At 36.6% G+C, this 14,737-nt stretch overlaps 1 protein-coding gene across 1 annotated transcript in view; it reads right to left on the minus strand.

Annotated features, from left to right (window-relative positions):
* Positions 1–7,895: 7,895 nt before the first annotated feature.
* LOC139722342 (sodium channel protein 1 brain-like) overlaps positions 7,896–14,737 on the minus strand; it is a 42,866-nt gene continuing 36,024 nt past the window's right edge. Inside the window, exons 32-34 of the mRNA XM_071633652.1 lie at positions 13,177–13,339; positions 8,952–9,076; positions 7,896–8,179 (exon numbers count right to left, since the gene is read on the minus strand). Coding sequence (XP_071489753.1) covers positions 7,896–8,179; positions 8,952–9,076; positions 13,177–13,339 — 572 coding nt within the window. The remainder of the gene's footprint in view (positions 8,180–8,951; positions 9,077–13,176; positions 13,340–14,737) is intronic.

A 14,737-nucleotide genomic window follows, 5' to 3' on the forward strand; every position in this document is an offset into this window, starting at 1 on the left:
GGTCACTGTTTGATTGCTACGTGTTTGGCGAAAGTTGGTCCTTATATCGAACAACTTACAGACCCTGCGCATGCGCTGTTCTGACTTTGCTGTCATCTGGCGTTGCCTTATTTGAGAGCTCACCACCACGGTCACTGTTTGATTGCTATGTGTTTGGCGAAAGTTGGTTCTTATATCGAACAACTTACAGACCCTGCGCATGCGCTGTTCTGACTTTGCTGTCATCTGGTGTTGCCTTATTTGAGAAAGTGAATATGGTTTCTAGATTCTTTGCTTGCGTGGGCGTCTTCGGGATTTTTTGTTCAAGTCTCGCGGTTTCACTGCGGGTAGCTTTCACATTTTTCTTTTTACTGCGGTCTCGGACCGGGGGATGTTGGCCATTGTTAAAGAAAGCAAGACTCAAATAAAAAGCTATATCTAATGTTGGAGAATAATAGTCTGATCATCTCAGGTTCAAAGTATGCCTTTATCCTGTCTGCTGAACTTGAGCCCATCATTGTTTTTTACCGACTTTCATTTTGACTTCCAAACAGCTTTTGTACCTAATTAATCGCACTTATCTGAAATAAATTTTCCCCTCAAAATTACCCTCCTTAATTAGTAGGTGATGTGAACTTAAATTTGACACGTCATAAGCCGAGGTCACGTGCTTGCCCCTGCTTTACCATGTGGGAAACCCTTCACGAAGTGAAGTCTCACATTGAAACGAAGAGGGTTTAGGAGTCTTGACTCGTTTATCCAAGCAACGAAGTGATGTTTAGTATCCTCACATTGAATCGGCTTCAGAGTGGAATGCACAATGTACCGTTTTTTATGAGCTTCATGTTTTGGAAGCTACAATTAGTTTCACTTTGATGGGAGTGGATGTTCTGTTTTCATTACATTCAAATTAACGAGGAAAGCTGATTGAATCGTTATATGAATCGCTTTGCCCCTTTCGGTTTTGTAGCAGCCTGAGACAGTGAAAGTGAAGCGATCTATCCCGTCCCTGCTGGGGTTGTGAAATGTAAATACTACGTATGCATACATACATATTTTTTTTTGATGAACATATTTATCAAGTAGGTTATTACTTTTTTCAGTTTCCTGTAAAATGGTTCGAAATTCCCAGGGGAAAACGTTTTCGTTGCAGATGTATGTACTCTTACAGACACCTTTAATATCGAATGTTTCCCAGATGTATTTGTACGAGTACGCACAAAAGCAAGCATACACACATACTACTTATTCTAACACACACACACACTACCGAAGACCATATTGACCATACTCATTCATTGCCAGAAAATTAACAAGAAACTTAAGTGCAGGTATACACATACTTATTTTTATTGTTTCATATTCCACAATTTGTACAATTTTACATTTCTTTTGATTTCAAGACAGAAATAACAACACAAAATAATCAATCTGAGATGGAATGAAACAAATACATACCGGTAAGCAAGTATAAACAACGTGTAATATGAGGAACATACTAATATGTAGAAACTGGTTCAGTAATATTGGCTCCTTAGTAGCTGATCAGTGGGAATCAGTGGGAATGCTGGGGGATGATTGTTCAAATCCTTGTGGGATTCATTTAAGAGTACATTATATATGTAGCTATGTTGTGTGAAAATTATTTGCTTCAGAATGGTCTCATATTCAAGTAATGTGCAGTTCAATGTTTCCAGGTTAGCATACCTGTACAGTGACGGGGCGATCGTTAACGGCCCGTTAACGATCGCCGATCGAACGATGTTTCCAGGCAGTGGGATGATTGTTCCAATCCTTGTGGGATTCATCTAAAAGTACATTATATATCTATTGTTGGGTGAAATCTTTTTACTTCATAATGGTCTCATATTCAAGTAATGTGCAGTTTAATGTTTCCAGGTTAGCATGCCTGTACAGTGACGGGGCATTAAACTGCACATTACTTGAATATGAGACTGTTCTGAAGCAAATGATTTTCACACAACAATAGATATATAATGTACTCTTAAATGAATCCCATAAGAATTGGAACAATCATCCCCTAGCATTCCCACTGATTCCCACTGTTCAGTTAGTAGCCATCCCCTTTAAACATAATACAATAGTATAAGAAATTGGCTTTGAGATTTTGCTTCAAGAACTTGATTGAATCAAAACAAATATTAAGGATTCGTCCATTATTCACAGGTATTATTAGTACCTGTAACGTCATTGGCAAATCAAAATGAACCATTTTATGTTGAGAGATGTAAGACTGAAAGATAAACACGGGTCACGTGGGGTTTCTGATTTTGCTTTAACCATTGTTAACTCACATGTTGCATCTCCTCGACTTACAAATATTTTGGAAGTTAGCTAACTATAAGGCAGAAAAGCCTCTCTACTGCTGAATTTTAAATTCCAGCAATATCACTTCCCTCTGAAAGTAATTGTGCTTAAGCTAAGAGGTTATCAGGGATAGATAAGGTTACTTTATTGTTACCCGTGTGAACCGTGTGATAACTTGTTTGTTTTGTTTGTTTGTTTGTTTTAAACACGGGTAAAACATACTTGCACTCAGCCGTTAGGCTGTTTTTCAGCAAGTCCGTATGATATACACTGTACAAAAAACATAATGTGGTACAATCAACGTATAGAATAATACATAGACAATAATCGGTATAACGAAACAAAAAGATGAAAAAAAATACATATATACACAACACTCTTTACAAAACAGTCAGACAGTAGAATGCAGTAAGAAGAAGAAAAAAATCTCGGAAAGGAAGTGATTAAAAAAAAAGAAGATATTACTCAGAAATAGAAAAACTCATAAATCAAGTAAGAAAACAGAATCGATATCCTTCAGAAATTGTGCTAACCTTGTACATGTTCTCGTGGCTTCCGGTAATTGATTGAATAATTGAGCTGCTATGTAAACAGTACTACTTTTGCAGAAATTGGTCTTTGGTTTTGGTAACAATACTTTAAATGCCGAGTTCCTCAGATTGTAATTAGATACTTTTACGTTCACTTGATAAGTCAGAAAATCAGGCAAGAGGTTATTCAAAACCTTGTAAATAAAAACAACAAGATCTTTTTTCACTTTTGCACTGAGGCAGTCAATAGGCAGCCTCCCATACAAATCTCGTCTATTGTGACGATGATCCACTTTCAGAACAGTTCGCAAGGCTCTGTTCTGAAGTATTTGCAGTCTTTTTATGTGACCAGAATTTGGTTTCATCCAGATGGTGTTACAGTACTCAAAGTGAGGACGAATCATTGTATTATACAGGGTTAATGCGGTGTCTTGGTCAATGTATGGTCTTGCCCTTCTTAAAGCGTACAAATTACGTAACACTTTACTTTTTACGCTGTCAACCTGTGGTTTCCAAGAGAATTCTGAGTCAATGATAACACCTAGATATTTACAACTTTTTACCTTTTCTAACTGAGTACCATTAATTCTTATACTAACATTTTCAATTTTTTTACGATTACGCTTAGTACCTATAAACATACATTTACATTTTTTAACATTCAACATAAGCTTATTATGAAGTAACCATTCATGCACGGTACGTAAATCATCATTAACAATTCTTTCAAGTTCAATAGGATCAGTGGATGCATAATAAATACAGGTATCATCCGCATAAAGCGACACTTGACAATTTCTAACTACCCGAGGCAAATCATTCATATACATGATGAACAACAAAGGTCCCAAAATACTTCCCTGAGGGACCCCACAGAGCACCTCACCCTCCTTTGAAACATTACCATTGATTACAGTTTGTTGTTTTCTTTGGCTGAAATAATTTACAAACCAGCGTATAGTATCCTCACAAAATCCGAAAAATCGTAATTTTTCAATCAAAATATCAAAGGATACCATATCAAAAGCCTTTAAAAGATCGAGGGTAACCACAACAACAACTTGTCCAACATCTATAACTTTATTTACATTTTCAGTGAGGTTTAATAATGCCATTTCTGAAGAAAATTTTGGGCGAAAGCCATATTGTTTTTTTGTCAATAAATCATTTTCATTAAGATAAGCATATACTTGTTTAAACACCAACTTTTCTAAAATCTTTGAAGCTACAGGCAAAACAGATATTGGCCTATAATTTGAGGGATCAGTTGTATCACCACCCTTGAATAGAGGTGTTATTTTAGCACACTTCCACTCGTTCGGGATAACACCATCTTTCAATGACAAATTTACTATGTGGGTAAAAGATTTAAGGATAACTGACACAGTGTCCCGTAGGATACAAGCTGGTATGGTGTCAAGCCCAGTAGCCTTATTTCGGGGCGTTTTATCAATACACTTCTTTACCTCATCAGCTGACACCGAAGTGAATTCAAAAGTTGTACGTGCTCTCGGTACATATTGCATAGGATCATTTTTAAAATGTACATTTTCTCTGTTTCGCAAAACCAAATTAGAAAAGTGGTTGTTCAGTGCATTTGCAACATCTTTGTACCCTGTATACTCGTTTCCATCATATGTAATTTTATGAACTTTCGTAGAGGATTTAGCGCTCGGTATAAGCTCTCTTAAGACTTTCCACATGAGGGTGGAGTTTCCCACATTTTCCCTAATATTATCAATAACATATTTCCTTTTAGCTTTTCTAACAGATGAGGTTACCAAATTACGTAGACTTCCATATTTCTGCCACTCATAATCATTATTCATGCGTTTAGCGGCCTGTTTTGCCTTATCTCTTTCTCTTATCAAAGCCATGACACCACTAGTCATCCAAGGTGACCTCTTTTGTCGAAGCCTTTTCTTTTTGACTGGGGCATGCCTATCCAACAGAGATCTTAGTTTATGAACCCAGATGTGATATGCTTTCTCTGTTGATGTTTCTTGTAATATTTCATCCACTGAAGAGTCATTTAATTCATTTACAAATTTTTCAATATCAAGCTTTCTCATGTTGCGTGATGAAATATAACAGTGGTTACCACCTGATTTCGGTTTACACTTACGCCATGAGAAAAGAACCATTTCATGGTCACTTAGGTTGAAAGGCAAGACTTTGCATTGTGAAATATTTTCACTCTTTGATGTATAAACATGATCAATGAGTGTTTTAGAGTGCTTTGTTACTCTCGTTGCCATGGAAACACATTGAGTTAATGAGTATTCTTCTGCTATACTTTGCATACGAGAAGTATGATACGAGGGTTTCTTGTTTAACAGATCACAATTCACATCTCCTACCAGAACATAATCACAATAACGAGCTTCAACACTCTGAAGTATATTTTCAAGACCATGAAATATATTGATAGACGAATCTGGCGGTCTATACCACGACATTAGGATAAAAGGCTTTTGTTTATTAAGAGTTACCTGTATACACGCTAACTCTAAGCCTCGATTATGATACTCTTCAAGGGCCACGTAATCTAAAGAACTGCGCACGTAGATAATAACGCCCCCACCATTTCGATTTCGGTCATTACGAACTGTCTTGTACCCATCAATACATATTTCATAGTCAGATACTGACTCATCAAGACGAGTTTCACAAAAGGTTATTATATCAATACTAGTTTAATCAGAAGTAATCGAATTTCATCCATATTTTTCAGAAGAGAGCAAATATTCAAGTGTGCAATACTTATTCCACCAATTATTTTGAACTCATTAACAATCTGTTCATGATCACTTATTTCTATTTCTGTATGACTGTCATCTAGAACATTGTGTTCAAAATCTACATCCGGAACATTATAAGGAAGTTCAAACATTAAACATTTAGTACACATATAATCAGAATTTGACTGAAAAAAGTTGTAAGTTACAGACGAACACATCAAATGAATCCATTCGTTACATCTAACACACTGAAGAGCATTTTGATCATACTTTACAGATCTATTACATGAAATGCATGGAAATATCCGGCCCGTTGGAAAAAATCATGCATGTGATAAGATGCTATTTTTCTGTCACCAGTTCTAGAGCTTTTCTAGATCTTTGATCGATCTGATTTTTACCTTCTTGTCATCCCTTGTCAGTACTGAGATTCGTCCATCGGTAGTCCACACTCTCTTCACCTTCTCATGCTTCCTCGCCATGTAGACAAGGTTGCTCCTCTCTTGCGTGAGATCCTCGTGGATGTACACATTGGAGCCTTTCAGTTTCTGTCTTAATAATAACTATCATTATTATTATCATTATTATTACCAGCGGCAGTTGTTGTCGTTCAGTAACAGTAGTGAAAGCAATAGTAGCAGTAGTAGTGGGCGTCGTAGAAAGAGTAGGAGTAATAATATTGTTCTAATATTTTGTAGTAGTAGTAGTAGTTATTGTGGTGATGGTGGTATAGTTGTTGTTGTTGTTGTTGTTGTTGTTGTTGTTGTTGTTGTTGTTGTTGTAGGAGTAGGAGGAGTAGTAGCAGTAGAAGTCATAGTAGCAGTAGTAATGGTAAAATTAGCACTGTAGTACGGGTAATCTGTTGATAATAATACTACTGGTAGCTGTAACAGTTGTAGAAGTAGTAACTGTGGTAGTTAAGCTTCTGGTAATTTCTTATATTCCTGCATGTATAAAATCTAATAACTAACAAAGATCAAGATCAAAAGCAATCCATATAGTAGTGAATACGCTATGCTTTCTATAAGAGCTCGATCTGGGCGTTTGCTTATGTACTCGTATTCCTGTGTTCGTGGGAAATCTTTGAATTGTGAGATAATATACAACTGAAACCAAAATCTAAAGTGTGCCACGCAAGCAAAGATGCCTCTTGAGTATCCAAGACTGGTTAGAAATTGTTGTGGTTGTTTTATCATTAGTTAGGATTTGTTTTGAAGTTTTTCATTGTTGTATATTCGGGGGTTTTCTTGTGATGTCGCTCAAGATTCTCTTACATCATAAACATCTCATGGCTTTATTGGTTTGTTCTTTTCTATCTTATTTTGTTCAATTTGATTTGATTTGATACAATTTATTACATCTTTCCCCTTCAGCACAGTGTAATCACTAATGCATGGATGCGCATAACAATCACTTTACTCATTGCATGCTTTGTGCATTGCATGTTTCAATCGCTGTTGGATGCACTTTGACACTTTAATATCCATAAATTTATTTAACAAGTTAACACTTTAACGCTCTGAATATCACAGTTTTAGAGGATACTTAACCTCTTCTACCATGCCTACGACAAAATTCTAAAGCTTCATTGTGTATATCATGTGTAATTGTCACTGAAATTACACATTGCACTGGAAACAACTCACTGGAGAATGGACTCTCAGGCCCCGCCTATACGATGAACCTCTGAACTGTTAGTGCTAAGTGTCTGTATGCTAGTCACAAATAACCTATTTTTAACATCCGCCTGTACCTTCCCCTCTTTCACATTACTCCAGTGTATCGTGTCCGGGCGTGTGTATGAGTGTAGGTGCTCGCTCGCATGTGTGTGCGTATGTCGCAGATATCATGTGAAATATCATTTACAGAAGTGGTGTGTTTATTTTCGCATAAATGAGACTCCAGGTTTGTTGATATAAGCCTGTAATAAGATTCAGGCTAATTAATGTTTCCGCAAAGTTTTACTGCAAGTGTCATCCTGTGCATCACAACTACAGGTTTTCAAAACTCATACAACACTAGTACTGATGACCGGTACTTTCCATTGTTCTTAGCATTATTTATACATGCATTTTTCTCTCTGGAGAAACGTATAATATACAGGACACCTCACAACCAATATCATAAAGGATGCCCTAATACAATGCAACTACGAGTCATTGTTTCAGTCACAGGTATCATAGCGTGACGTTGGCATCGATTATAGGCAGCTGCCAGCATTTCAGAATTTTACAACTGTGATTATCATGATTATTGAGTCTTAATTTATGGCATACCTTTTTCTTTTTTAAACAGGTCCATGACACCCTTTCATTTTCTACACTGTTACGCTAGCAACTGATATTGACCGCAAGTTATTCACTTCCGGTAGGTCGCAGAGGGCGTAGTTGTAAGTGCCGTCGGCTGGGTCCGCCAGGATGCCGATGCTCTTCGTGAACAGCCAGTAGATTTTCCCGCTAAAAATAGCCACGTCGTACAAATCTTCTCCCTCGTTGGTGTCAACATAAGCGGACAAGTTAGTGAAGACGGTGGAGTTGGTATCAGTCACGTACTTGTACATTGCCGCGTTGAGTTGACTTTCACAGAAGAAAAGCCGATTTCCTATATTTTTCATACACAGCCGTATTGAGATTAATGAGAAGGATGCAAGCAACAAAGATTGAATTAAAAGAAAAGATAAATGCTCGTCGGACGCTCAATTGTCATGACGTTAAACTGATGCAACGAATTCTAACTTCTGGTGTCCAAATTTGAGCCTGTGTGGGCTGCTTCAAGTAATGCATGCAGAGATCCTAATAAACCTGCTCTGATATAATTCTAAGTCGACAACAACTGAGAGGGTGGAAATCAAAACGATCCAAGTATTCACCTCCGTGAGAACTTTGTTACTGACTGCAGACGAATATAAAGATACAATCATCCGCCTAAAGCTTTTGTTGGACTCCGTTTTGTGCAATAATTGCAGGGAAGGATCCAGGAATTTCGTAAATGGTAGGCGCCTTTACACAGCACACTTCCCCCATATTTTTTTTAATATTTATTTATTTTGTTGTAATAAAAAAAAGGGGGTGCGCCCGGTGCACCCCCTCTGGATCCGCCTCTGAATTGCTTGTTATTTCTTCTTTTTTTTCGACTGCCACAGAAGCTATATATTAAGAAAGAAAAAAGTACTTTGTCGTACATGCAGACACATGAGCACAGTCATAGACAGACACCTGTATGTACGTACACGTATCTAGCTGATTTCATTTAAGGATTCATTCAGTTATGCATTTGTTCATTTACTGAAATAAATGAATATTTGAAAGAGAGAGAGAGAGAGAGAGAGAGAGAGAGAAAGATTTATATACATTGTGGTTGATTTGTATCATACCTGCGCTGTCATATTCCAATCCCTGCAACTGGTCCATTCCGCTGTTGTAAAAAAAGGTTTCCACCGAAGTACTCCCGTTCATGGCTTTTCGCTGGATAGTGTATGACTTAGCCCAGTACACCATTCTACAGCCAGAAAAATAATCATAAGGATTATGATTGTATTAAACATAGAAAATACACACGCCTGAAAGCTAAAACATAAAACATATATCACATCGATGAGTGTCATTGCTTAGTTTCGTTGATTCCATGTAAATGTCATGCATCTTGTCTCACAACTGATCTGTGTTTATGCTGTTATTTGGAATATGTATTTTCTTTTTGTAAGCTTATATTCTTTCTTGAAAATAAAAAGGAATAATTCAAATTCATGAAATTCTTCCGTCGAGATGTTTTCATTGCAACTGATTGACAAATTGCCCTACGTCGACGTAAATAAGCACTGAATTGATCAGTATTTCAGTAGAAGCCATGAAAAAAAATCATGGGCGTACGTACTCGAACAGGATTCGAACCCGCGACCTCCTGACCACCGCACAGGCGTCATCTCCACTAGACCACCGAACTTTCGCCGCGCGACAGCAAGTGTTGGTTCTAATCCTTACTAGCTTACAGCATGCAACGGGTACTGCTCTATTATTCAAATTCATGAAATTCTTCCGTCGAGATGTTTTCATTGCAACTGATTGACAAGTTGCCCTACGTCGACGTAAATAAGCACTGACTTGATCAGTGTTTTAGTAGAAGCCATGATAAAAAATCATGGCTTCTACTACTTAGTCCATGGGCCAGGCCAGATATTGGTACCACCTGAGGTGGCAAAACCTTTTTGGTGTCATTTTGTTTGTCGGGCATAGATATGCTTATCAAGCTATGATAGCATTTCCAAATGAGTAGCTTAGTCATAATAAATGAATTTTTAACCAATTTGGTCTCGTTTTTATATCCCTATACTTCTGAATCGAAACTAACCGCTATACAAAGAAGAGCACTGTCTTCTGTATATGTCCACAGGTGTTATGTTGTAAACGATGTGCGCTTAGTCTTTATTTAAGGCAGCGAAGGGAACATCCAAAGGGTTATAATGTCCACAGCTGTCATGCGGTGCGCTTAGTCTTTATTCAAGACGGCGAAGGGAATATCCAAAGCTTATGATACAGTGTATATCCCTTTATCTAAAAACAACAACAACAAAAAGCAATTCCTCGTGAATTTTGCCGTATTTTTCAATTATTCGTCATTTTCCGCTGAAAACGCTACAGTGAAAACGCTAATGCCACGCCAATGTCGCTTTATTTCCATCCAACAATGAAAGATAATGCGAAAACAATGTACCAATATACTACAATACACTATAATAAATAATATTGTTAATGAACAGAGTAATTTTTGTTTAAAGCTGATGTATTTGTTGAGAGGGTAGTATAAAAACAGTACAAAACAGTTATAGATGTGATAACGGTACAGTATTTTGTTTTGTTTTTTCTTTTTTAGCAGTGTTTACCAGAATATTTACCAGAATATTGTTGTTAATCAGGCAAAACACACACACACACACACAGAAACAATTGTCACATAATGTAAAGACGCAGTATTGTAGCAGAAATTAAGAACACATTGACAGGACAATGAAGGTCAAAGAGACAAAAGAAGGGGGTGAGAAGAAAGAAAGAGAGATCTGATGCCACGCAACTCCATCACCAGCTGGAAGTACGAATGATGGTAATAATAATAATAATAATAATAATAATAATAATAATAATAATAATAATAATAAGGTCTTCTTTACCCAGGGTAACCTCTTCAGTGTTGCCACTGCTCTACCAGAGGGCCCTGCCATTATTATTACCCTAGCATTGCCAGGTACCCATTTATACACCTGGGTCGAGTGGGACATAGTGGGTAAAAACATCTTGTCCAAGGACGTAAGCACTGGGCGGGATTCGAACTCGGGTCCTCCGATCGGGAGTCGGGAATCTTATCCACTATGCCACAGCGCCCCGGAGATCAAGGTGAGTTGTCCCGGAGATCAAGGTGATCAAGGAGATCAAGGTGAGTTGTTACATTTCACTGTGCTTCTGTTTTAATATAACCGGTGAAATTTTGATGGTGTTATTTTTGGGAGCATCGTATGCTAAATATATGTGCCAAAATTCAGAGGAATAGGTTTAAAAACCTTGAAATTATCAAAGGTCACCATGCACTCTGCCTGTATTTGGTGAAAGAGCGTCAAAAAAAAATTTTTTGGTATTGGTCGGGTTAATGGCTGAAATCTATGACTAAGCTACTACTCTGGAAATGCTATCATAGCAAAATAATAATCCTTAGATATATGCCATTTCATAATGCACAACTAGAACTTGCCACCTCAGGTGGTACCAATAACCCATTTTTCGGGTCTTGGCCCATGGACTAACTATGTGACAATTGTTTCGGTGTCTTTTTTTTTTGTGTGTGTGTTGTTGTTTTTTTTGGCCTGAATAACAACAATATTCAGGTAAACACTGCTAAAAAGAAAAGAAAAACATAACAAAACAATGTACCGTTATCATATCTAAAGTTCCTAATAAAATGGATTATCTATGTTGTTTTTATACTACCCTCTCAACAAATACATCACTTTTAAACAAAAATCACTCTGTTCATTTACAATATCATTTATCATAATGTATTGTAGTGTACCGAAACATTGTTGTTGCATTATCTTTCATTGTTGGATGGAAATAAAGCGACATTGGCGTGGTATTAGCGTTTTCACCGGAAAATGATGAATAATTGAAAAATACGGCAAAATTCACGAGGAATTGCTTTTTGTTGTTGTTGTTTTTAGATAAAGGGATATACACTGCATCATAAGCTTTGGATATTCCCTTCGCCGTCTTGAATAAAGACTAAGCGCACCGCATGACAGCTGTGGACATCATAACCCTTTGGATGTTCCCTTCGCTGCCTTGAATAAAGACTAAGCGCACATCGTTTGCAACAGAACACCTGTTGACATACAGAAGACAGTGCTCTTCTTTGTATAGCGGTTAGTTTCGATTCAGAAGTATAGGGATATAAAAACGAGGCCAAATTGGTTAAAAATTCATTTATTATGACTAAGCTACTCATTTGGAAATGCTATCATAGCTTGATAAGCATATCTATGCCCGACAAACAAAATGACACCAAAAAGGTTTTGCCACCTCAGGTGGTACCAATAACCTATTTTTCGGGTCTTGGCCCGTGGACTATACTTATCATGGCTTCTACTAAAACACTGATCAATTCAGTGCTTATTTACGTCGACGTAGGGCAACTTGTCAATCAGTTGCAATGGAAACATCTCGACGGAAGAATTTCATGAATTTGAATAATAGAGCAGTACCCGCTGCATGTTGTAAGGATTAGAACTAACACTTGCTGCCGGGCGAAAGCTCGGTGGTCTAGTGGAGATGACGCCTGTGCGGTGATCAGGAGGTCGTAGGTTCGAATCCTGCTCGAGTATGTACGCCCATGATTTTTTTATAATGGCTTCTACTAAAACACTGATTAATTCAGTGCTTATTTACGTCGATATAGTGCAATTTGTCACTCAGTTGCAAAAAAAAGGAATAAGTTTGTATGTGTTCTTCCCTTACGTTATTTTTGTTCTAGTTTTCAATTCCAGTTGTCAATCATAGTTCAGGTTCTTCAGTGATATTTTAATTCGGTCAATGTGTGTATAACTACTCTTTATTCTCGATAAGATTAGCCTTATTGAGGTTTTTTCTCACTTTTAAATGATCATTACATTTGTCCTGATTTAAATCATCTTCAGCCTTTCCAAGCAAAGACAAAAACCCACAACAACATGAACAACAGCAACAAAAACAAAAACAAAATGTGATCATTCTTACTAATGCTGAAGGAAGGTGTTCAACAGTCTGACGGATTAAACATTTTCCAAGTCAGCTTACTCCGACCTACGAGGGCGCTATCCACTTGAACTCGAAAGCAGTCACGATACATTTATCGTTTCGACATTAATTATCATTATTTTTATTGTTGTTACTATTACTATCATTATTATTGTTATTATCATCATCATCATCACCATCATCATTACAATTATCATCATTATTGTTATCATTATTATTATAATTGAATATGGTGCATAAATAGCAGTAATAGTAGTAGTATTTAACATTATCATTTGTTTTGTTTTTATCTTCCTTTTCTCTTTTTTTTTTATTTCTTACCGTCTTTCTTTGTCTAGCTCAACATCATAAATGGTTTGAACGTTCTCATCGCTGTGGAATTCTGAATGGTTGAATGGACTGTCAAGATGAGCTTTGAGGACCCTGTTTGATTCAGCGAAGTACATGACGCGGGAGCCTTCGTCTATGGCAATGCCTCTGGGATCTGCGACATTTTTAGAAAGATAAGTAGCAAGAACAGGTACAGACCGACCGACTGATATGGCAATAAAAAAAATGTAATTTCATAATATTCTTCACAGAGGGCATCTTGCGTTTGTAGCTTAAATAGGTATAGAATAAAGAGGAATAATTATTGTAGGAGGAACATTTTTTTTTGTTCTGTCTCATATGCAATAAGTTTCTGTGAAATAATAGCTTCACGTGAAGCAATAGCTTGTTGTAAGTGCTATCATCAAACAAAAGTATAGCATGAGCTTTCGATACATCTTCAGAAGCGTCCGTATTACACACACACACACACACAAATTAATCTTGTTTATTTACGAAACAAAGTAAAATATGAGGTAAGTGGAAGTGTATGTCCAAAATTTTATAAAGAGATTTTACAAGCGTGGCAAGATTTGGGAAGTTTGAGAAATTTAGAAGAGGGACATTTGAATCAAGTAGTATTTGATAATAATTTTTTTTTATTCAAAGGTAAAATGATATATAATGGAAATCTTTTTTTAGGAAAAATATTTATAGATTATGTCATTACTTTGATGGAAAAGGTATACGGCCGATTATTTATTTTCAAAAAACAGGTTTATGAGGTGAGGAATTGAATATGTTTGGAGGATTTGTGATGTTATTTTGAAAAGTGGACGGTTTAGTTTGTCATGGGTTAGTATTAAACTTTTTCAAGTGCTGGTTAGAATTACACGGAAAAGAAATTAGGATTGGTGATATACCTTCGAGAAAGATTTACACCCATTTTTTAACTGATTTACAGCAGTTATATACAGTGGAAGTACGAGATCAACAGAGTAATTTCGCCTTCTCCCAAAAAGTAACCCAATATATTTTTCTCCGACCCAGAGTCACAACTCTTATCCCAAAGATTAGGGAATTTCAGTTTAAACTTCTTCATAGCGCACTTTATACAAAAGTTAATCTGTTGAGATTTGGGTTTGTTTCTGATGATCTATGTTCTTTCTGCAAAAAAGCACTGAGACATATTCACATTTATTTTTGGAGTGTATTGAAGTGCAGGAATTGTGGCAAATTATTATTCAGAAATTGAATTTAGAAGAATTAGGAAATGTAAACTGGGAAGTTGTTTATACAGGTATATCCGGAAACTCATTAAAAGTCAAAGGATGGAATACAATTATATTGATGGTTAAACATATTTTGTATTTAGCGAGATCAGAAGGGAAAGTACCGAAGTTTGATGATTTTGTGAAGTATTTTGATATGTGTAAAGAAGAAGAAAATAAGATAGCGAGTAAAAGAAGAAAAGTTGTAATGTATTTGCAAAAGTGGGAATATTTGAAGTATACCGAGGATGATACGTGATTTTTTTTTTGTCTTGATTTTGCCGTATCCGCGAGTTATTATC

This window comes from Diadema antillarum, unplaced genomic scaffold, assembly GCF_040938485.1.
Source record: "Diadema antillarum isolate AM-2024a unplaced genomic scaffold, OU_Dant_1.0 scf00000163, whole genome shotgun sequence".
Taxonomy (NCBI): domain Eukaryota; kingdom Metazoa; phylum Echinodermata; class Echinoidea; order Diadematoida; family Diadematidae; genus Diadema; species Diadema antillarum.